Source organism: Podarcis bocagei, assembly GCF_964188305.1.
Source record: "Podarcis bocagei genome assembly, chromosome: 5".
In the NCBI taxonomy this organism is placed as follows: Eukaryota; Metazoa; Chordata; class Lepidosauria; order Squamata; family Lacertidae; genus Podarcis; species Podarcis bocagei.
The window spans coordinates 55185449-55208836 of record NC_138129.1 but is presented as its reverse complement, the minus strand read 5'-3'; the positions used below and the strand labels follow the sequence as shown (position 1 = coordinate 55208836).

At 41.9% G+C, this 23388-nt stretch overlaps 1 protein-coding gene across 1 annotated transcript; it reads right to left on the bottom strand.

The window, feature by feature from the left end:
- Positions 1-140: 140 nt before the first annotated feature.
- LOC308586504 (vitamin D3 hydroxylase-associated protein-like) lies at positions 141-23365 on the bottom strand. Its single transcript, XM_081193169.1, has 15 exons — positions 22520-23365; positions 20761-20874; positions 18470-18610; positions 17809-17942; positions 16276-16482; positions 15035-15075; positions 13150-13274; positions 11688-11813; positions 10311-10408; positions 9479-9578; positions 4649-4692; positions 4328-4367; positions 3257-3365; positions 1353-1498; positions 141-509 (listed from the first exon to the last, which is right to left on the bottom strand). The coding sequence occupies exons 1-15, from the start codon at positions 22922-22924 to the stop codon at positions 375-377; spliced, it is 1965 nt and encodes a 654-aa protein (XP_081049295.1). The 5' UTR covers positions 22925-23365; the 3' UTR covers positions 141-374.
- Between the last annotated feature and the right edge of the window lie 23 nt (positions 23366-23388).

Here is a 23388-nt window from a genome sequence, read left to right as displayed (position 1 = left end):
TACACATGTTCCATGGGGCCTCCTTTAAAAGACTCACCCTGTACATTATTGCACTATCCAAGTCTAAAAGCAAATGGAGTAGAAGAAACCAAAATACCCACAGTGGGGCACGAGGCTAGTCAAAATATACTCATAGAACATTGGGGGCGTGTGCATCTTTTAAGCATTTCTCTTTTGCATACCGTCGCTGAAGGTTCACTGCTCACTAAGTTACATATTAACATTCTGACATCCTCTTCAAAACTGTCTTCTAGCACACATTGATAAAAATGTAACTGAGCAGACCAAGCAATGTCCAGTACACATGCAGCGGTACATCAAAGTAGTCAACAAAGCAGATCTTTTAGCAGATACAGTGCTCCTTTCCGACAGGATCAGATTTTCCTCCTGCCCCTCCTTTCATGGGAGACTTTCTCTACCTCCTTCATGAACCGAAGACACAATTCCTCCTGCCACGGCAGGGCCACACACTGGACAGCCACGGGGAGCCCAATGGCACCTTCGACAGCCTGCAGGAGAGATACAAAGGCAGCATGATATTGCAAAGCATATTTCATTACTGAGGGAAGCAGCCAGTTTGAGCTCGTGGCTTTCAGACTTCTCCCTGCGTGGCTCCCTTTTGAATTGATTGAGACTTTCAGGATCTACTGGACAATAAGGAGGCCTATATTCAACAGGATAATGGAAATGCTCAGAATAGATTTCCAACATGACTGTGGGGGTTTAGTGCTTTGGGTTAGGAGCTGCATTCCATGGATTTGTTTATAAAAATGTATTCCTACACATGTCACTTATGTTGGAATATTGCTAAAAATTGTACTCCATGACCTTATGGTTGTGATTTTTTTTACCCAGGTCAGAGATTTGATGTCAAATGCTCTTATAGGAAATAATTTAATCACATTAACCAGTTTAGAACCTATTCCAAATAAACACACTTGGAATAAGGCTGTACAAGTTACTTTAAAAATGTAATTTTGTCTGGCAATAACTAAGATCCTACTCAGATCAGAAGCCGCCAATGAAGGTATATTAGTGAAGCAGTTCCAGTTTTCCAATTTAATGGGCGGTGTTAACCAGCTACAAAATTTCCCTAATTTCAGGAGGGAAGCAAGGAAGGGTCAATCTGCTACAAAGCTGTACAGCAAACAGAGCCCCAACGACATGAGACGGGGTTTAGGAATCTGTTGAACTCCAACTCCCAGCAGTCTCTACACCAACCAACATGACCAATGGACAGGATGGATAGAAGTTGCAGTCCAGCAACATCTGGGTGGGTGGGTGTGTCACAGGTTCCCCATGCTTGATGCAGCGTCTAGGCACTGTCCTTGCCTTGGTTGCTATTGACTGACCTCCTTCATCCTCTTATCCCAGGGGTCTCCATAATGCCCTTTGTAAAGCTTCAGCTCTTCCTCATCTGCCTGTGTCACTGTAGTAACTGGGACAACTCCGGCCGGAAAATTCAAGACGTTGTATAAATGGGTGTAAGTGGTAGCAACTGGAAAAGACAACACACAATACTTCTCATTTTGCGGTACCAGACCTTTGTTTCATGACAACAACATGCAAATGCAATAAAAGCACAGTGCATACTTCTCTGCCCAAACACACAATAAGGAAAAAGAAAATGATCTTGACATGGCAGAGCACTGCTGGATTGTCTTGTGCCACTTCATCAACTAATCTAAAATAACCTTCAGAACAGTCGCACAACTCTTCAGGGGAAGGAGCCTCAGAAAGGTGTTGATTGATTCAAGTGTTTTCTCAGATATTTGCCTAGATGCATCCACATCAACAATGCACACACCCATGGAATCAGCCCAAAAGGAACTGGGTTTTCCTGGTTTGGCTTCAAGCATGTTGAGAACCTGAAGAATTGACTTGATTAAAGCCTGAAGCCTTGAAAAAAATTAGAATACAAATGAGGGTGCTTTCTTATCACTTCTAAGAAAATATGGCATTTGCCTGCAGGCACATTCTTCCTAACTGTACAAGCAACCACAAGAGATCTGGTCAAGCTGAAATCTGTTGCAATCTTCTTGCCTTGAAGTTTTTAAAAGGAGATGAGACTTAATTCACTCAGTTTTGTTTTGTGGGATTAATAATACTGGGTCCAGAGAAGAGTGAGCAGAACTCCACTCGGGAAACAAGATTAATATGGATGCTCTCACCACTAGTGCCCTTGTGGTCTCCCCAAAGCCGCTCCATCTGGAATGGTGTGCGACCAGGTATTGGAGGCGCCAGCTAAGAGAATGGGGGGGGGGGGTTGCCAGAATTCAAGGGGGCTGCCTTGCACAGGCAGAAGTTCCTTTCCACTCACTCAACACACCTTTGAATTCAAATTATAAAATAACAATGATAATATTTTCTCACTGACACTGGTTGAAGGAAAAGTACCAAAATATAAGTACAATTTCATGCAAGGTAAATATTGAATAATCAAGGAATTAATGCATCAGTCAAAAAATCACATCTACTCACAATAGTGTTGGAAGAAGAGATGGGTTGTGAGACTACAATGCAACCCAGCTACAGTTCTGCTAGCAGTACCTTACAGATTCACAGTATATTATGTCCTGGGTGGAGCTAGACTAATGTCTTAGCTATACCTTAGTTGGTTAAGGAGTCCATCCCAACCGGTATGGCATGATGCAATGTAGGTGAATCTACAGCTACGTATGTTGCCATATTGGTATCCTTCAGGTTGAAGGGTAGGTTATAAATACAATAGAAGGTGGTGATAATACTGAAAACGGGACCTGTTCTATAGTAGTGTGTTCCTGCTTCATAGTCCTGCTCTACAAATCTTTCTCACCACTTTTCAAATTCATTATGCCTCTTGAAGGAACCAGAGCTAAATTGATTAATAAATGCACGCATATCAATAATTTCTTCCTTTCGCTTGATTACTACTGAGCAGGAGACAGTTACATATTAGTGGATGGATGTTCTAACATCCATCTCCTGCCAAGTTGGGATCATCTGCCAGGAAATATGGTAGATATCAAGGATGGCACAATGTGGCTAGATGGGCCCATATGCCCTCTCTCCACAAACTTTTATAAATATTTGGATCATAAGGCTGGGAGAGAAAGATGGTCATCATCTATTCCTCTTTTGCTCAGAGCAGGATGCTCTACAGGTCAGCTCAGAGAAAGCCACATTATTTAATCCACAGTATGCAACAAGCCAAGGGAACAGGATCAATATAAGAGCATGTATACTGGAAAATCAGATAAGATGTATTATTTGGTACCAAATAGCTTGCCAGCATATCCCAAATTAAAAGCTGGTCCCAAAGCTGGACAAAGCACAACGTCCAGCTTCAACTTCCTCCATTCTGCAATGAATTCATCACGGTAAACCTGGGGAGAAATACAAAGAGAAGACAGTGGCTATTATGTACAAAATGCCACCATCAGTGTGAATTGATTAACAGAAATGCATTTACATCCTTATGTGTTGCTGATCAGCACAAAACCTAAGAAGCTCTACAGTGTTCTAGTCATTTTAGCTGTGGAGAAAAGGCTGAAGTGTGCTATACCTGAAGGGGTGTCTCCACCCACATTGTTCAACCCAGGCACTGAGGTCCAGCTCCAAGAACCTTCTGGTGGTTCTCTCATTGCAAAAAGTGAAAATATAGGGAACCAGGCAGAAGGCCTTATTGGTTGTCACATCTGTGGAATGCCCACCTGTCAAATTTCAAAGAGTTAAACAACCATACTACTACTACTACTACCACCACTACAAACAAATCAGGAGAAGACTGAAGACTTGGGAGATGATTGACATGCTACTGCTGATCTCCATACCCTCAGCATGAGTCCTATTTTTCCTCATTCTCTCATGGCTCCTCCTCATTCATTAGTACTTTATCATCAGCTTGACCTCTGTCAAAAATGCTCTTCACTTCATCATTTGGCCCAACCCTCTTTGGTCACTTTAAACTATCTGCTTGTGTACAGAATAGCACACCATAGCTCCATCAGTTGTATGTTAACATAGACCAGAACTGTGGAATACAGTATTAGCATAGGTCAGCATCTTTGATGGTGCTGTAGCTGGAGTTCTAGGGACTATATTAGCTTTCAATTAATATCATTCTCCAGAATCAAATCATATAGGATTGTGAGGTAACTATTATTTGCACGTCTTGCTCTCAGCAATGAAAGGCACAAAAGCTACCCAACAGGGAGACTGTATGCACATTTCCCCAAGAAACTGCCCTTTCTGAACAGGTTTCTCTCTGATGAGCAGTGATTAGGGGCGGAGAAAATTTGTTCACTTAGGCACTTTTCTTTGTCTTTTAACAAGAAAACAAAATTACCATCCGGTCAACGTTGTTCTTCCAGAAGTTTTTCACTGACCTAGGAAATTCGCAGAAGGCATGCAGATTAGAATTCATGACAGGAACAAGAGGAAAAATATTCCTCAGAGAAAATTAACTAAAACTGCCCATTTTGGCCATATAGTCACTTTTCATCACAGATGCAGTCACACAGTACATTCACAATGATGGAAATATCATTATTCACAACAGTGGTTGTGAAGTTTTAATAACATTGGTATTCCACACAAAATTCCCATCATGATTATATTTAGTACTTCACAATGAACCCATTTATAAATCATGTAAAAATTTACTTACCCTACTCCAATAAGGGCATTCAGATGTCGAGAGATTCGTGGAAACTGGGAGAAGGAATACATTTTTTTTTATTATTATTATTATTATTATTATTATTATTATTATTATTATTATTGCCACCTTTTCCCATTAGGAATCCAGCATGCTTTGATAAAAAGTTATTGCTAAATTAAAAAAATATATTAATGACTGAACTCTTCTATGTGTCTGATTAAAAGCAGGTTTGAGTCAAAAAGTCCCAAGAACAAATTTACGCTTCACTGCCATGTGTGCCCAGGGATGTACCTGGAACTATGTCACCAATTGCCAGGGCCCAGAATAGACTATCATGCACACACCAATGTATCTCTATTGTTCCTATGTGCAAACTGTTAACTCCTGTGGGACCCAAGCATGACTGAAGAGTAGGGCATAAATATAAGAAAGGAAGGAATAGTAAACCTATATGTATAGTCCCACATCTATCCATCTAGATGCTATCTTCAGAGCAGCTTTTAGAAAAGTGTCCAAGTGATAAGTTGCAAATTACAGCTGATGGGGTTTCGATGAGAGGTAAATCCTCTTCGTAAATTATTCATTGGAGCATTCTACTAAAGAAACTGATGGACTTTCTGTCTTATTTCATTATTCAACTAAAAACTAATGATCCACAGGGTTTGTCAGTGCACACAAATCATGAGCTCCCAAGGGGTGTTAATTCACACTCACAATATTCCCACTATCACTAACATCTTTAAAAAGCTTTTGTGCAAGATCCCCAACTGGTTTTTTGAGGGGAGGTGGAAAAGCAGTTTTGTGGAGGTACTTTGTAAAAAGGGAGACTTTCAGAATTACTTTAAGTACATTCACCCAAATTCAACTGCAGTCACATCCCTCCAGATATAAGCCCAGGTCCCTTTCAGACAAACTTCACATAAGGACATCATTGTTTCTACTGATTTTATCTGTATAGCTGTTTTCAGCCACCCTTGGCTCCTTCAGGAGGAAGGGCAAGATATAGGAATAAAATGTAAATTTTTTTATTAGTAAGAACAAATGTAATATTTTTACTGCTTTTAGTTTACTCTGGTAAGTGCTTATAACCTTAGCATCTACTACTTTTTAAAAGTTGCCTGATATGGATTAAAATTCACTGGCGTTGCAAAATTTCACTGTTTGCAAAGCTGTTTTGCAACTTATCAGCTTGTTGTTATGTATTCAAGTTACACAGCATTTTTCTCCCCTCACAGTTGGCTGAAATTTGTCACATGTACCCCACCTACCCAAAAAGCATCTGCTCCCACTGTGCTTAACATGATGAAGAAGTTAAGGTCAAGTAAAGGCTAAGGGTTTCTTGCGATCCAAACATCTCTCCAGCAGCCATGCTTTTTACAGGACCAGCCCTCCCATTAGGCAGTCTCTGGGATGCAGGTGGGGCTGTGGTCTAAACCACTGAGCCTCTTGGGACTGCCGATCAGAAGGTCGGCGGTTTGAATCCCCAGGATGGGGTACAAGTAAATAGGTAATGCTGTGGCACGAAGGTAAACAGCACTTCCATGCACTCTGGCTTCTGTCAGGGTGTTACGCTGCACCAGAAGCAGTTTAATCATGCTGGCCACATGACCCAAAAAGCTGCCTGTGGACAAACACTGGCTCCCTCAGCCTGAAGCGAGACGAGCACTGCACCCCATAGTTGCCTTTGACTGGACTTCACAGTCCAGGGGTCCTTTAGCTTTTTGCTTTTTTCTTTATTTATTTTTAGGCAGAGTGAGAAGACCACTTCAGGCAACAGATGCTGGCTGGCAGCAGTGGCTCCTCCAGCTGTTTCCCCTTCAGTCCCTGCCAGCCCCAGCTTCTGAGCTAGGGCTCTGCCAGTAGTGATGCTTGCTTGTTGCTGGGATGAACCTGATCTGTCTGTCTGACCTTGTCACCTTCCCCTAATGGATCACAGACAATGCCATTAGGAGAGGGTCTGACCGAACAGGCCAGAACCAGGAAGCCGGCCCAGGCTATTCATCCCAGCAGGCATCCCACGTGCCCACATCCTACTCATGTGATGCACACTGATGCCACAAAGGCATTGCAGCATTTGTCTGAGCAGGTAGCAAGCAGGCAAAGCAGGGAGTGAGTTGCAGTGCTGGAGAATTGAGCTGATTAGACCATGTAGCCTATTCTGCACCCCTTAAGCTGGCCTGTTGCTCTCAGGTGCAGTGAAGGCCACTGCCCCATAGGGCTGGTTGGTAAATCTGTCAATTTCAGTTTCTCCTTCTTTAATTCTTCACATCTCCAAATCATTTTCTGAAATTTTTTAAGGTCCTCATAAAAATTCATCAGAGATTTTGTGGGAATTTCACCTAATGCATGCATCTATCGATGTATTTTTGCCTAATATGCACATTTTTGCAAGTCATTTCCCACTAATATAATGCATTTTTCATTTTTACTAATATTTGCATTTCTATGCAAACTTTTGTATATGCATTTGCATACAGGTGACTTGGCTGAAGAACTGGATTGCAAAATTCAGATAAGTGCGGATTTCAGAAGTTGACTGTGTTCACATATTGCTTGGGAAAGAGCACCTTTAAATGCAAACTGAATCAAATGACTCTCCCATCCCTGTGCTCTCATCATCAATATTTACGTAAGATTCAGTTATCAATCATGTTGGCTTTTATGCATGCCGCAAAATCAGAATGGCCTTTCTCTCAAACCCTCCCTATCATTTTTATCTACACTTTGTGGATAAAAACTGAAACTGATAGAGACAATTTGATAAATTTATGCCTGTGTAATTCACAAACAGCCTCTTAAAAGCAATTGTGCTCAACCCAGGCAAGGCTAGTTGCACTAGTTTCAAAAGAAGAGGGTAACACTCATGCTTAATTCACTTAATTAAATCAGTGGGACTTGAAAGTTCACAACTATAGCTGGAGTTTGTGCCTGCCTTTTTTCTTTTGACTATCAAGAGATTTTTTGAGTGGATAGTCATGATAAAAAGAATGTATTGTGGCATATGGGAAGAAAAAAGTTATTGCACGGGGGGGGGGAGATTTCTGGCAATTCTATTTTCTCCACTTTGCTTTCAACCTGATCGTTTTGCAGAGGATGGGCTCATCAGAAAGCAGCATATGAAAACCTGAGACTGGCTGCATCAAAGTCATTATTCTTAGATTATGATTTTCCACCTTGGTTATTCCGCTTTATAAGGAAGGCAGCTAGAACTTGATTTCAGTTAACAAGATTGACTGAGGCGACCGAGCTCTAAATGAAACAGTCATTTCTGAGACATTGTATGAGGGAAACAATCAAATATACTAGTTGGCATTACGATTCAGCTTGGAAGGAAATGGAACATGGCTTGCTCTAAAGATCCAGAGCCACGTTCTGATTTAAATATAACAATAGCAATCAATGCAAATAGGGAGTCATAAGCTTCCTGTGCCGTTAAGGAACCTGTAAGCAATCTCATTTTCAGATGCATAACAAAAGCTTCAGCATATTTCCAAGAATGCTGGAGCAACCTTGCAGATTTACTCCCTGGCAATCAAGATTCATCATAGGCATTTTTGGAATATAGGCCAAAATATTAAAACAGAGGCATTTTCTGCCCTGGATCGTGAAAATCCTTGCCCCGCCAGTCTCTCCTTTCCATCCTACCTGTAGTGCAATCCTTGACAAGTCAACTTTGAAGTAAGCCCACTGAGTTCAATTGGAATGGGATAGCTCAGTTGGTAGAGCATAAGACTCTTAATCTCAGGGTTGTGGGTTTGAGCCCCATGTTGGGTGAAAGATTCGTGCATTGCAGGGAGTTGGATTACATGACCCTTGTAGTCTCTTCCAACTCTACAGTTCAATGATTCTGTGACTTAGTCCCAGGTAAATGTGTACAGTATATGACTGCATCTCTAGTCCCGTGGCTTGTCATCTCTTGCAATCCCTGTCCCCCAATTTCTAAAGATTTACTGTCTGCTCATGAACCTAGGCTCACTTCCCTCCTCTGGACTAAATCAAACCTTGAGCATGAAGATATTTGCCAAGTAGGGAATCTGGTGTTGTGGCAGCCAATGGCTTCTTTGCTGTACTCCTAGCTTAGGCTCTGAGCTCCCACACCAGGCCTAGCTGAAAAGCTAGCCTCCAAATATTCAGCTCACAGAGGGTCTATCAGCCTCCCTCTAGCTATCTGGCAGCATCTGAGGTTTTCCATGATCGCATTACCAAGAGAAAATAAAACACACAAGAGTGTTGCCAGCAATCCCAAAGCTGCACTCCCTACTTCTGCCTTACGACCTCCTAGAGGTGAAGGATTTCCCTGAACTTTTCCTGCAAAAGTTGGCTGAGAATCCTGTTCAGTAGAAACTGGTGGAACAGTGTGGGCATTGCTCTTCCAGCTTCTCAACACTGTGCATCATTACTCAGAGAGGGAGATGCAGAGAACTCAGCAGGATGAAGCAGCATAGATCTGAGGTTGCGGCGCTCATCTCGCTTTACAGGCCAGGGGACCCGATGTTTGTCCGCAGACAGTTTTCCCGAGTCATGTGGCCAGCACAAATAAGCTGCTTCTGGCAAAACCAGAGCAGCACACGGAAATGCCATTTACCTTCCCGCCACAGCAGTACCTATTTATCTACTTGCACTGGCATGCTTTCAAACTGCAAGGTTGGCAAGAGCTGGGACCGAACAACAGGAGCTCACCACGTCATGGGGATTTGAACTGCTGACCTTTTGATCGGCAAGCCCAAGAGGCTCAGTGGTTTAGATCACAGTGCCACCCACATCCCTTATTGTTGACATACACAAAGGTAGATATGGAGAAAGTCTGTGTGTCTGTTTCACAAGTTGGAGACTCACCAACGGCATTAAAATGAGAGCCAGGATCCTTTTCAGTAAATTTGGCAACCGGTAACAATTTATCTGGTTTGTCCAAGTGGAATCCACAAACTCTCCATCACTGGGAAAGTAAAAAGAGGAAGAAAGCAGGTTCTATGCTGTGAGATAATGTCTGTAAATGCTATTTACCTGTTGCAATGACATGCCTATGCTACAGCTACTATCCTTGCAGTTAAAATCCCTGATTGACAAATGCAGAATCTGAAACTTAAAGCATGACTGAGGGGCAGATAATCAACTCCTGAAGGAAATGGAATTTTCAGTAATTCAGCAAAGACCCCCCCAAAGACGCAACAAGAGCATAATTTAATTTAAGCCTCTCTCCCCCCATTTATCAATTTTATGAAACACACTATAATTCAGTTCCACAACCTATTGCCATTGTTATCTGCACAATACTTGTATACAAAATAATACTACAATTAAAAAAAATATTTTTATGCATACATATTCTATTGACATTTGTTATTCCAGAACATAATAAAAAGTGTCTGCTGTTCTAAAAGCCATTCCAGAAATGTGTTTTGGCCATTACTTCCTCTTCTATAATATTTGAATGTTATAATTACTATGTTACACCAGATTTTTCAAAGCAATCTGACATAATTATTATAAGCCTCTTTCGTTGTTGTTAAATTATTATTAATAATAATATGCCTCTTTTGTTCCTAATTGTTTCCCACTAAAGAGCCTTGATATTTCTTCTTCAGAAAGTTTTTGATCTCCCGATTTGTCCTCCCGTAAACACATACATACACTACATATGTGTCTGTACGTCTTGGTTTCTACTTACAACTTTTCCAGTAATGTTGAGCATCCATCTGCATAGAGGCCTTTGGTGAAGAGCTCATCCACCAAAAAATCAATTCGAGGAGGAGTGAAAGGTATAAGCTGAGCAGAAAAACAAGGTAAAGATTTAAAGGCAACAAAAATATATAATAAATATATGCAGTTATCATTCTGCCTTTATACATGTGATTCTTTGCAATCAGTAAAAGGAAAGGAGGACCTATATATTGCCTGGATACACATTCTTGGCAGAGAATGTTATTGTCTAATCTCCACAGGCCTCTATTAACTTTTGTCTAGAATTGTCTAGACTGCAGCCCAGTCTGTAGGTACAGGTGCAGCCACGAGCTTGAATAAGTACCAGAAAATGTCAACTTAGCAGAACTCTGGAAGCTGCAAAATGTCTAATGTCAGAAAACTGGAAATGTAAGTTTCAGCCAGTAGTTGGTAACTGGTGTGCAGACATAGGGCGGTATTCAACTAATTTTTACTCAGACTAATTGGAATTAATGACCATTACTAACATGGCAGACCCTCCAAGTGTCCCTATTTTCCAGGGACATCCCTGATTTAGAGATGCTGTCCCGGTTTCTGATTTGATTCCGGAAAGTCCCTCTTTTCCTTAGGATGTCCTGAATTCCATTGGAGAAATGTTGGGGGGTATGGAGCCGTCTGAAGGCAATCCTGTGTATAGGGAAGGTTTTTAAAAAAAAATTGTTTAATATTTTGTTATGTTTTTATATATCCTGGAAGCTACTCAGAGTGGCTGGGGCAACCCAGTAAGATGTGTGGGATAGAAATAGTAAAAATTATCATTATGGGACATCCCTATTTTCATCGGAGAAATGTTGGAGGGTATGACTTGGGCCTACTAAATCCAATAGATCTACCTTGTGTAAAAGAAAGATGAATACAACCTAGGGTGTGTACACTCAAAAGTCAAGTGTATGTTACGTGCAGCAATCCAATGGCTACATTTTCAGTGGTGACAGGCATCTTCTAAAAAACAACGCCAGTAGACTAGCATGGCTCCAGAAAATAATGAAGAAAATACCTTACTTTTATTATCCCCTTCTGCTTCCTTCCCATAGCAACTTTTCGTCAAGTTTCTTTCTCCTTTGCTCCCTACATCTTCCACTTGCTATTTCTTTTTTTCTTAATTAACAAATAGCACATTACACTGCATCATTTACAAAAATCAAGAATCAATGTTCTTGCTGGCAGTGCGCATTGTTTCTGCATAAATAGCCATCTCTTATTATTATTGATTTGTTACATGTATTACAAAACCCAATAAAATTAAAGCAATGAAAATGCAGCAAACAAACTCATTAAAGTTCAGGCAATGTAAGAAAAGGCTCTCCATGGGCCCAGAGCTTACCGTGTGTCCTGCTTCCTGTAGCAACTGTCGGGTTTCCAGCACAGCTCTCCTCATGCTGGGAGAGGGCTGGAAATAACCATCTCCATCATAGTAGCCAATCCTGAGTGGCCGGGAGCTAGAGTAAATCTGCAGAGAGGAACCAGAGTAATCACATAGTACTAGTTACTAGGACAATGAGAAGAAGGTGACATGGCTTTTCACAGCTCAGGTGAGGGTGAAAGCTAGGGATCAGGGTACCTGACGGACTGCTCATCTCCCCATGTATCTGTGTGCTAAAATCTCCATCAGAGGCCCTTCCCTGGGTACCACTATCATATGAGGTGTGGCATTTTGACTCTGCTTTGGTTTTAGAATGCTCTTTCCCACTGTCTGATTTGTTGAGCCCAGCCATCTTGTTAACTGAAGAGTTGTTGACACAGTGTCAACATCAATCAATTCAGATCACATCAATTCAGGACTGTAAGGGATGGAGTATTCACCTTGTTCCTCTTTGGTGCTGACCTTTAAAGCTCTAAACAGCCTCGGCCCTGTATATCTGAAGGAGCATCTCCACCCACATCATTCAGCCCGGACACTGAGATCTAGCTCCGAGGGCCTTCTGGATGTTCCCTCACTGCAAGAACTGAAGTTACAGGGAACCAGGCAGAGGGCCTTTCAGGTAGTAACACTCACTCTATGGAACACCCTCTCATCAGATGTCAAGGAAATAAACAACTACACGACTTTCAGAAGACATCTAACAGCAGCCCTGTATTGGGAAGTTTTTAATGTTTTGTGTATGTCTTAATATGTTTTTATTTTGTTGAAAGCCATCCGAAAGATGGGAGGGGGACAAATAATAACATTTCATGAAGCAACCTGAAAATTCAGGGCCACATTCCGAACTACCAGAAACCTCAGCTGATACCTGAAGAAGAGAGAGTCCTGCTCCTGTCTTAAACTATTCATGTAGCCATGCAATAGGTATCATTGTTCAGCTCCTCTGTGTGGATAATATCACTATGTATTTGAGTCACTAGGTGGCACTAGACTTAGTGCTCTGCAGGTGGAATCACAAGTTTCGTTTTGTTGTTAGAGAGATAACAAACTGACTCATGGGTCTCCTGAGCCTTTAATTTCTCTTATCTAGATGTCAGATTTCTCCCTCCTGACACCTAGACCAAGCTCAAGTTTTTCCTTCTTTCGTTGTGAAAGGGTTTCAGACCTCAGATTTCAAACAAGCTTCACCCTGGGCCTCCATTTTGGCCTTACCCTTTAGACCATTGCTCCTTCCCTGGCTGACAGCTCCACTCACTGCTGCTATAGAGTGTAAAACCCCTATAGTGACACCTAGCATGCATGCACTGATATCTTAGCATTGACAAAAATTGAGATTCCCCCACTAAAAAGGAAATTTCATTATGCATTAAAAGCCTATGGTGAATCAACTACTTCAGTGTGCTATTGAACACAGTTCCATTACCTCCTCATTAAAGGGAATTGGGGGCACAGATGAATCCAGGCGAAATAGTTCGTCACACAGGAGGGCCTTCATGCACAGAACCAGACTGTCCACATCTCTTGCCATTGGGCCTGTCACGGAGATGACTGGAACAAAAGAGTAAGACTTCTGAACATGGGGAGGAAGATAGGAGTGCTAGTAGCATGATTTCCATGCAGTTGCCTTCCAGTTATTAGGGTTTCTACGTGCACAACAATGCCAAAGGGTCATTTCTGAGGAGGAAAAAGGACTCTGGAATTACTTTCTCCCCAGGCCCATCAGTTTTCACATGATGATCACCCAGTCATCCCATCCACAAAAACTGCCAATTTTATTGTATTCTGAAATGCATCTAAGGTAAAGGTAAAGGGACCCCTGACCATTAGGTCCAGTCGTGACCGCCTCTGGGGTTGTGGCGCTCATCTCGCTTTATTGGCCAAGGGAGCTGGCATACAGCTTCCGGGTCATGTGGCCAGCATGACTAAGCCGCTTCTGGTGAACCAGAGCAGTGCACGGAAACGCCGTTTACCTTCCCGCCGGAGTGGTACCTATTTATCTACTTGCACTTTGACGTGCATTCGAACTGCTAGGTGGGCAGGAGCTGGGACCAAGCAACGGGAGCTCACCCCATCGCAGGGATTCGAACCGCCAACCTTTTGATCGGCAAGTCCTAGGCTCTGTGGTTTAACTCACAGCGCCACCCACATCCCGAAATGCATCTACAAATATGTTTTTCTAGGAGATGGTGGTAACTAAAGATCTCACTGGGTGACAATGTGTTCACAGATTCATTTCACCATATGAAAACTGAGCAGTCAGGTCCTCTACATGGTAACAAGAAGAAGAAGGTAAGTTTTAAATGTGCAACCATGAATTTTGCAGTATGAACATTAAAAAGAATTGAGTTGCAATTTTTGCACCCATTTCAGACATGCTGTGAAACTATGGCTTAGCACAGCCATCTGCAAGCTTGTAACTTCCACACCTTTTGGGCTACAAGTCCTATCAGGGGCTATATTTGTGTGCAGCCGTTGGCAGAAGGTCAATTTCTGGTGATTTGAAGTAGATCTGACCCCCAATTGTTTAAATGGCAACAATATAATGACTTCCCCTTAATACTGCTGCACTGAAGAGCGTTGGGGATGGGGAGAGGATTTTTATGTGAAAAGACATTCTGGATTTCAAAACAAATTGCAGAGCTCAGAATGTCTGTTGCACCTGGTTCTGTGGATCTCAGGGTTCTAGTAAAAATAAATTAAATAGATCCCACAAGGCCTAAGGTCTACATACATTTGCATAGAGTATTTGTGTAAGCCAGGGGTGTGAACTTGAATAAAATATTGGGGGGCAGGTAAGCCCCATCCTGCATAATCAATCACACGACATGGTGCACGCACATCATTTGAATGGCAATGCCCATCAGCTTTGGGGGGGGGGCAACCTCAAATATTTTATTGGAGGGGCAAAGACCACTTGGCCCCTAGCAATTGGCTCCTATGGTGTAAGCACAGGCACAAAGATCATTTGACTTAATTTTTTTTTACTGTCACAGAATCTTACAAAATTAAATGAATTTTCAGGTTGCAAAAGAAATGCACACCATTTTTTCCTTACATATAGCCAGCAAAAACAGTTAAGATACATCTGATCTTCGTTAAACAAATCAGAAATTACCATTAACACCTGGCCTTCTCATAGAATGGCATTTGCATTTGTTTGTTTTTAAATGAGCCCAAACTCTAAAAGTTTATTGCTTATCGGAAAACTGCGGTCTCCATCAAAGCGCTAGTGCTTGTTTAAATTCTCCCATGAGCTAAGTAACACTTTCAACTCTCGCTTACATTTTATCAGCAATAGACTTGCTCACCTGAGTTCATTCCAGCTACAGGAGTGCTAGCACCTTTGACGCTGCACAAGAGCAAACGGGAAAAGTAAATTAATGATGGAGAAAAGCCAAATGACAGAGAGAGCCAAAGAGACCCAAGCCATGAAATGCAAGTGACATGCGTCAAAGGATGTTCCTAATAGCTGAAAGCCATTGGAAAGCCATTGGAAATTCTGTGCAAAGTACCTTCCTTTTTAAAATATTTGATAGGGAAATGTTATAGGCACATTTCATTATCCCTAATTAACTTCCTAGCCTCTGTAAAACTACACAGAGGAGGGCAGAATCTGATGTCCACCCCTCACGGAAGCAGATCCTGATATTTTAACTATGCAGCTTGCATACACTGTGGATTCAAACAATTTCACTTCCCTTCTTAGAATTTAGACCAGAACTAACAAAAATTTGCAGAGAGATTTGAGCTTTAAGTGAAAACAGGCTCTGGGTCTTCCCTGTGTTTAATACTTTCTGTGGCACTGCCCACTTTTTTTTAGTCCAGAAGTCAGGAATTATGCTACTAATGCAGTTCCCTTCCCCCACACCCACCCCTCTTTCATAGATATAGTCACGTTTCCTGGAAAACTGGCATATCCTCATGCCTCAAATACTCTGAAAGTTTAGTTGACTACATCTCATAAAAAACAAATGTTACTTGCCAATAACCCAAGTTTGCTTAGACAAAGAGGAGCCCTTTACTGCAACCTCTTTTTGGTGTTATTTATTTACTTATTTAATTTGTATATCGCCCTATACCCACAGGTCACAGGGCAGTTTACAACATAAAAACACAAAATATATATTAAAAATAAAACCAATGTGACTTCAATGTGAGCCAAGACTCCACAGGGCTTAGCCTCAGAATCTGCTTTAAAAAAAAATAAAAATAAAAACACAGGGGTTCATTGAGTGAGAAGTTGTCCAATTAGTACAATAATTTTTGCCTGCATAATGGGACTTCTATATGCCCCCACTCCACATAGAATGAAGAACTTGGTGCTGTTCTTAAGGAGACCCTGAATGCCAGGTGGGCCTTGGCAAATGCCAGATTACGCTAACTAACAGGGATTATGTAATGTTTGTCACCCAGAGAACTAATTTCCCAGGGCTCTCTGTATCAAGACCTGTATCAAGAATGTCTGCTTTTAAACTGCAATTCTGCTGCTCCTCACTTAGTTGATTGTACATGATTTATGGATGGATGGTTCCAAACCTGTGAGACCTACCTCAGCCTATAGCCGGTGGGTTTTATTCCACAGATCCCACAGAAACCACATGGCACTCGGATACTTGCAGCCACATCGGTCCCAATCCCAAGAATGGAGCCTCCACCTCCAATGAGTGCAGCTTCCCCGCCGCTAGAACCTCCGGAGGTTTTCTTGTGGTTGAAAGGATTCAAGGTTTGTCCAAAGAGGGTATTGCCACAATCAATGCTGAATGGGATGGAAAGGGGCTAGTAAGTTAATGCTCCAGTAAGGAACAGTACACAAGCAATCCTTACAGTTGTTAAGGACTGCAGCAAGGGTATTTCTGAGAGCAAAACTATTATCAAAATCTTCTAGTGACTGGGTGTCACTTTCTCCTGTGAGACGATAGCTATTCAAAGTGAAAGGCACAGTGTTTAATGGAATACTTTTGTCTGTCTTCCAGCATTTTAGCTCTGTTGTACTGCCCTTGTGATCCTGTCCTTGGAGGATTCTGTTGTTGAATGTATGTTTATCCTATATATCTAAATGGTGGAATAAGGTTGCAAAGACTGCTTTCCTTGGTAAAGGTTGTCCCTTAATTATTACGTACCAATTCCATTAAAAACTGGGCCTTTCACTCTGAATAGCTATCATCTTACAATAGCTATCACTTTGAATACAGCTATCATCAATATGTTAGAATTCCTGCTCCGTGATTGCAGTCATAGGATTGTTGTCTTTCACATGACGATATATGTTTTGACTCCACAGAGTGGGAAGTGACAGAGACAGGATGTTTGTGTTACTGTGTTCCGTGAAGTGGGACCATTGTTCTTTCTCTTTGCTGTCTGATGCTAGATAGGGAGGGAGCCATGTTGCAGTGTTCCATGTGTGTTTATATGTAAATAAAGTAGATTAGCCAAAATGCTGAGTTGCATTCTTATGTAAGTGTGGGAGTGAAGAAGTGCTTTGTACAGTCTGTTCTTATCTGTTCAATTCTAGCATCTAGAAAGATTGGCTTGAAGAAGCAGCCCAGCATGCTTTGGGTTTCTTGGATTCGGGGGCCTCAACCAGTTCTTTGTCATGAAAGCAGTAAACCATGTACTGAGATGACACTTGGAAATCGATCTTCACAAACACACTGTAGTTCTTCAAACTTCTCTCCTTTCTGCCTAGAAAAATAACCCTAAAAAGCAGGAATGGGAACCTGTAACCCACCAGATGTTGTTCAGCTGAAACTCCCAAAATCCCTTGACCACTGGCCATGCTGGCTGGGGTTGATGGGAGTCCAGAACCATCTGTAGCTCCTCAGGTCTCCCAACTCTATCATGAAGCCTGACTTGGATTTCTTCCTGTTGAGTGAGAGTCAAACTGTCTGTATGGCACCTAGCTGTGATCTACCGGGTGCATCATTTCCTAGCATGGGGATAAAGTGATAGGAAAAGGTCGACCTCCTTATTTTCTGTGTTTTCAGTTGCTGTAGAGCCACCAAAACTGCTATTATTTACCTAGACTGCTAAGGCCCAGCTGCTGCCTTGAAGAATTAAACAAGTGAAAGAAACACACACGTACTTCACTATGGCCTGTGACAGGTTGGTCTTTACAAATGGAATTGCCCCTTGTTTCTTTAAAACTTTGACTATCACAGAGTCCTCCTGCTCAGGACGGTCTAGAAATTTCACCAAGCCAAGTGTATTGGGGTACCCCTGGAATTAGAGAAATAAAGTGAGATACTTATCCTTACATCTGTTGACCATATCCCAAAAAAACCACCCAAAACATTAGATGAGAATGTAGAGGTGACATTTATTTTAAAGAAAACAACCACAGTCCCTCCAGTCATTAGGTAATATCATCAAATTTCACTTAAGAGTGAATTCATGCATATATTTAGAGGGAATTAGGTTAGTCTAAGAAGCATTTGTAGAGCTTTAAATATAACAAATAGCTTGAGAAATTAGTGTGCCCTCTCCTTTGACTTTCCCTCCATGCAGATGCCCATAACTAAAGGTAAAATTTGTGATGTTTATGGGAGAGGAGCAGTTCCACTGTAGGTGGGCAAAGCATAGGGACACCCGCCCCCCAACTGGTGACCCACATGGCTGATTTAATCATATTACCTAAACAAATATAAAAATATGCATATTCCTCCTGGCTTTAAATTCACAAGCTTCCTCTGTTGCAGAGCCCTCCTCATCTTACCCTCATTGCAATTATTCAGGGCAGAAAGTACCTTGCAGGCCACATCTTCCTTAATACTGACTGGGACTCCATAAAGCAATCCTTTCTCCCTTTTTTTGGTCTCCCGGAGCTGTTCCTCACACTCTGGAAGGAAGTTGGTCACACAGTTGATTTGCCGGGTTACCTCCAAGGCCTTTGCATGAGCAAGAAACAAAACAGGGGGAGAAGAAGGCAAATTTGTGACAATATGCTCTCTTCTTGACTGTTCACGTTGTGGAGGTGTCTTTTCCACCTTGCAAACGTAGTGTTTTATCTGTGATCATTATGCAAGACAAGCATGCTAGTAGAAAACTGCAGCAAAAGGGTGTGCTCCAACTTCCGTTTGTAGCATAGGGTCCACCTATCAATTCACTGTGTTGAAACTGGATATATGCTGGTCCTATCAGGATCTGGTTGGTTTCAGCTGTTATTACAGAAACCACTTTGGGGTTACCAGGTGTCGAAAAGCAATATATACAGAAACACCCAAACAAACCACTCTATTTGAGGACGGATCCACTGCCTATTCTCAGCACCACACAAGACTGCATACACTTCCACAGCTGGCATCTTCCAGCTGCCAAGCAGGCGCCGCATTCACTCCATCCACTTAGCGAAGCCCCTGCTCTCCTCCCTAGAAGCCTGAAATCCAAGTCGCTCCAAAAATGGAAATCCCTTGTAGCTTAGCTGCTAGGGACCATAATAAATCTATCACAGCTGAAAATAACTACACAGATCATATGGTATATGAAAGGCCTGAGTCCATTACATGCCCTAGATGCAGGGTGGGGGTGGGGAGGAAGATAGTAAACTCTCCCCTTAAACCTGTAACTGTGACAGGCCTAGATGCGCTGTTAGCACAAATAGTGCAGGTTGCAAAATTTGACTTTTCTTGGAGCTGGATTTGAATCAGCTTGGCTGTGTGTGTGTGTGTGTGTGTGTGTGTGTGTGTGTTAGAGGATACAAGAACTTTGGGATAAGGGAATAGTGTCTTGTTTATTTGGTCTAAAAAGCAAAAATGGTGGAGCCTTTTATTTATTTTTTAATTAAAATTCAAAATTATTCTGTGAGCTAAATCATCTTAATTCAGACATATTAGACCAGTAATGTGTAATGAATTTGTCAGTTTTAGTTTATCTCACTAGGTCATTTTTCCAATCTGAAGTTCACATCAGTTTGCAATTTAAAAAAAACCCATCCTCCTCAGTGTGAATTTTTCCAAATATTCATATATTTCTTTGCAGTTTTGCCTAACAGGCACATATTTGCAGAGCCTGCTACAATGTATTTTTGTGTTTTCTCTCCCCACTAATATATGAACTTTTTTGCACAAAAAACAGCGCATTTTTTTGCACCATATGCATTTTGGGACACATTATTTGGCTGGAGAATTGCACCACAAAACTGTGCACATTTTGAAGAACAGCTGTATTTCAGCTAGTATACTGCACATCAGTGCCTTAAAATGAGCACAAGAGCCATTATGCTGAGAGACACAACTCATTTATACTGTGTCACTTTTGAGTTTGTACAGTGTTTATCCTGCCTCACTCCTTAAGTAATAATAATAATAATAATAATAATAATAATAATAATAATAATAATTTTATTATTTATAGCCTGCCCATCTGGCTGGGCTTCCCCAGCCACTCTGGGTGGCTCACAGCATATCTAAAATCATAATAAAAACATCAATCCTTAAAAACTTCCCTACATGGGCTGCCTTCAGATGTCTTCTAAAAGTCAGATACAGTAGTTGTTTATTTCCTTGACATCTGATGGGAGAGTGTTCCACAGGGTGGGTGCCACCACCGAGAAGGCCCTCTGCCTGGTTCCCTGTAACTTCACTTCTCACAGTGAGAGAACCACCAGAAGGTCCTTGGAGCTGGACCTCAGTGTCCAGGCAGAATGATGGGGATGGAGACGCTCCTTCAGGTATACTGGACCGAGGCCTTTTAGGACTTTAAAGATCAGCACCAACACTTTGAATTGTGCTCGGAAATAAACTGAGAGCCAATGTAGGTCTTTCAGGACCAATGTTATATGGTCTCGGTGGCCACTCCCAGTCACAAGTCTTCTGGATTAGTTGTAGTTTCCGAGTCACCTTTAAAGGTAGCCCCATGTAGAGTGCATTGCAATAGTTCAAGCAGGAGATAACCAGGACATGCACCACTCTGGCGAGACAGTCTACAGGCAGGTAGAGTCTCAGCCTGCGTACCAGATGGAGCTGGTAAACAGCTGCCTGGACAAAGAATTGACCTGTGCCTCCATGGACAGCTGTGATTTACCCCCAGGCAGTCTTACCTTTTCCATGTAGGTGTAGAGAACACTTTCTGGAGACAACGAGCCATCTTTCAACTTTGCAGACAGTTCCACAAGGGGAAGAGCTAGGATTGGAGCAGCTTTCACTCCTGGGTTCTGCAGCAGGGAGCAAACACATTGCTGGCAAACTGCTATGTCATGTGCACTCGCTTGCTAGACCAACATTGCTACACAGCATAATGGACACATTGCACTTTCAGACATGCAAAGCAGGCTACAGATTGGCCAGTCAGCAGCAGCATCACATGGGTGCTCAATGACTATATATCTAATTAGTAGCAAAATAACAGCTCACTGATGACCAGGAATGGGTACTGACCCCATGCTTTAGCAGCTAAATTGATCTCCACCCTGCTTTGCATTGGCAAGTCACAGAGATATTTTATATGTGACTGTATCTGACAGCTAAGAAATCCTTAAAAAGATGATACAACTGAACAAGAAAATTTTGAATTTGAAATATTGACTTAAAAATATTGATTTCAACCAATTACACACTTCTTCTCCTCTGCACTGTGGTCACCAAGAGTTTTGAAACAGTTCTGTATCACAAGCAGAGCCTGTAGGTTGGAACAGTTTCTCCAAAGAGGTAAATATATGGTGACAGATGCCCTCTGCATCCAAAGAGAGTTCTGGGCTGTATTTCCACAAAGTGCAAGTAGAAAGAGTTAAAGCTAACAATGGATATTGTAAGTCTGCAGTCAGATATGAGGATTATTGTGTTAGATTTACTGGTTGTAATGCAATTTATAGCATTCATTTTATACTGCGATGCCTTGTTGTGTTATGCAACTGTGGCTTTTTGTTCAATATACCACCATGGCACACTAAATTAGAAATGATGGGAAATAAGTGTATGCTGGTATACTGCCCCAAGTTTTGTCAATGCAACTCCCATTGTTTTCTAAGTTAATGAGGTTGCAAGAGGACCTCCAGTAGATTCCACTAGATTTCCACGCATAGCTTTTACATTGCATGAAAGATCCCATACAATGTGAAAATGAACAGGTAAGGAACCATTGTGAAGACGGAATAAAGTGCTCTATAGATATGGCCAAAGTTCTCTCTGGGAACATGACTCTCTTCACCCACCCCTGTGCAAAATGAGAGACTAGTGGGAAGGAGTTGCTCCTTCTATCCAGAGACATACCAGGCCCTAGCATGAAAGTGCAGCAATGGCCTTGACAGGCACCAGCAATTGCTAAGCAATCCTTAGGCTCAAGTATCTTTTCTTTAATGACAGGTGATTTGTTAACAGTCTGCTAATAACGTGGCCAGGGACAGCTGCATTCAGGCTGCCAGTTGAAATGCAGCAAGAGGAAAAAAGGAAAGCAACTTTATACCCTCTTTTCCATGACACAAGGTTTGCCTCAGTTTCAGCAAGTTCCTAAAGTTAGATAGGGTGCATAAATCGGGGGGGGGGGGCGCTCCCATAATAATCTTAGCTGAAGAAAACAGAGAAAGCATGGACTGCACCATCCTACTAGATTTATAGGAAAGCAGAGCTTTCAGAGGAAGAGCAATCATGTTAAATTCAACATACACATATTGGGAAAGTATTTTGTCATCACTGTAAGACTACCTAGAAATAATTGCCACCTTTCATGCTATTAGCACTTTTGCAAACCTCAGCAATCAACAGCATCTCTGCAGAGAGTACCAGAAGAGACCCACTGAAATTTTGATACAAAGAAAAAAAAACCTTTATCCAAGGGATATGAAACCTCTAAAATATATTCACCTGTTGTTTAAACTGTCTTGCTGCTTTCTCCATACGTTGAAAGCCAAGCTCTCGCTTGCCCTTGGCCTCTTCAAGTTTCTTCTGCACCCGCCTCTGATTCACCCATTTTATCACCAAGATTGCAGTGGCTGAACCACAGAGCACAGCTGAGACAATGCGGACATCCACCTTTTCATCAGGCAAGAGAGATTTCACTTTGTCTAGAGCCATAGTGGGAAATCTGCTCACAGCTCTCAACCAGGGAGAGCTGCTAGAGCTGCGAGTTCCTAATAGCAAAGACGGCAAGGAAGGGAAGGAGGTGGTGAATTTTAATCCCACCCAGGAGCTATCAGTTCCAAGCCACTGGGAAACAGAAGCTTGTGCGTCTAGGACTGAATAAAGTTTAGGAAAGTGTCTCACTAGCATAGCCGGGCACTGATTGACAGAGACTCTACGTCATTTGCCAATCGTCAGTGAATCCTCCCAAACATTCCAACATTCTTCTGAGCTCTTAATCTTAGCAGTACAAGATCCACCTGTTCCTTTCCATATTCTAGGGTTTGTTTGCTTTTATTTTATTAAAAAAAAAAACCTTATCATCTTCCCAGGGGTGTGTGAGCATGAGGGAGACAATTGCAGGGTAGTAGAGGACATCAAGCCCAACTCATCAAATAAGATCGTGAGCAAGTGAAATTAACTTCCAGGGCAACATGTGATGAAAATCTATATGTGCCAAATGATAGCTGAGGTGCTGGCTGCAGTTTTAGGAACTGTCACAAATGGACTCTAGATAAGCTAAGAGGCACATCTGGGGGATGGGTGGATGGATGGATGGATGGATGGATGGATGGATGGATGGATGGATGGATGAATTGATGGATTTACTTACT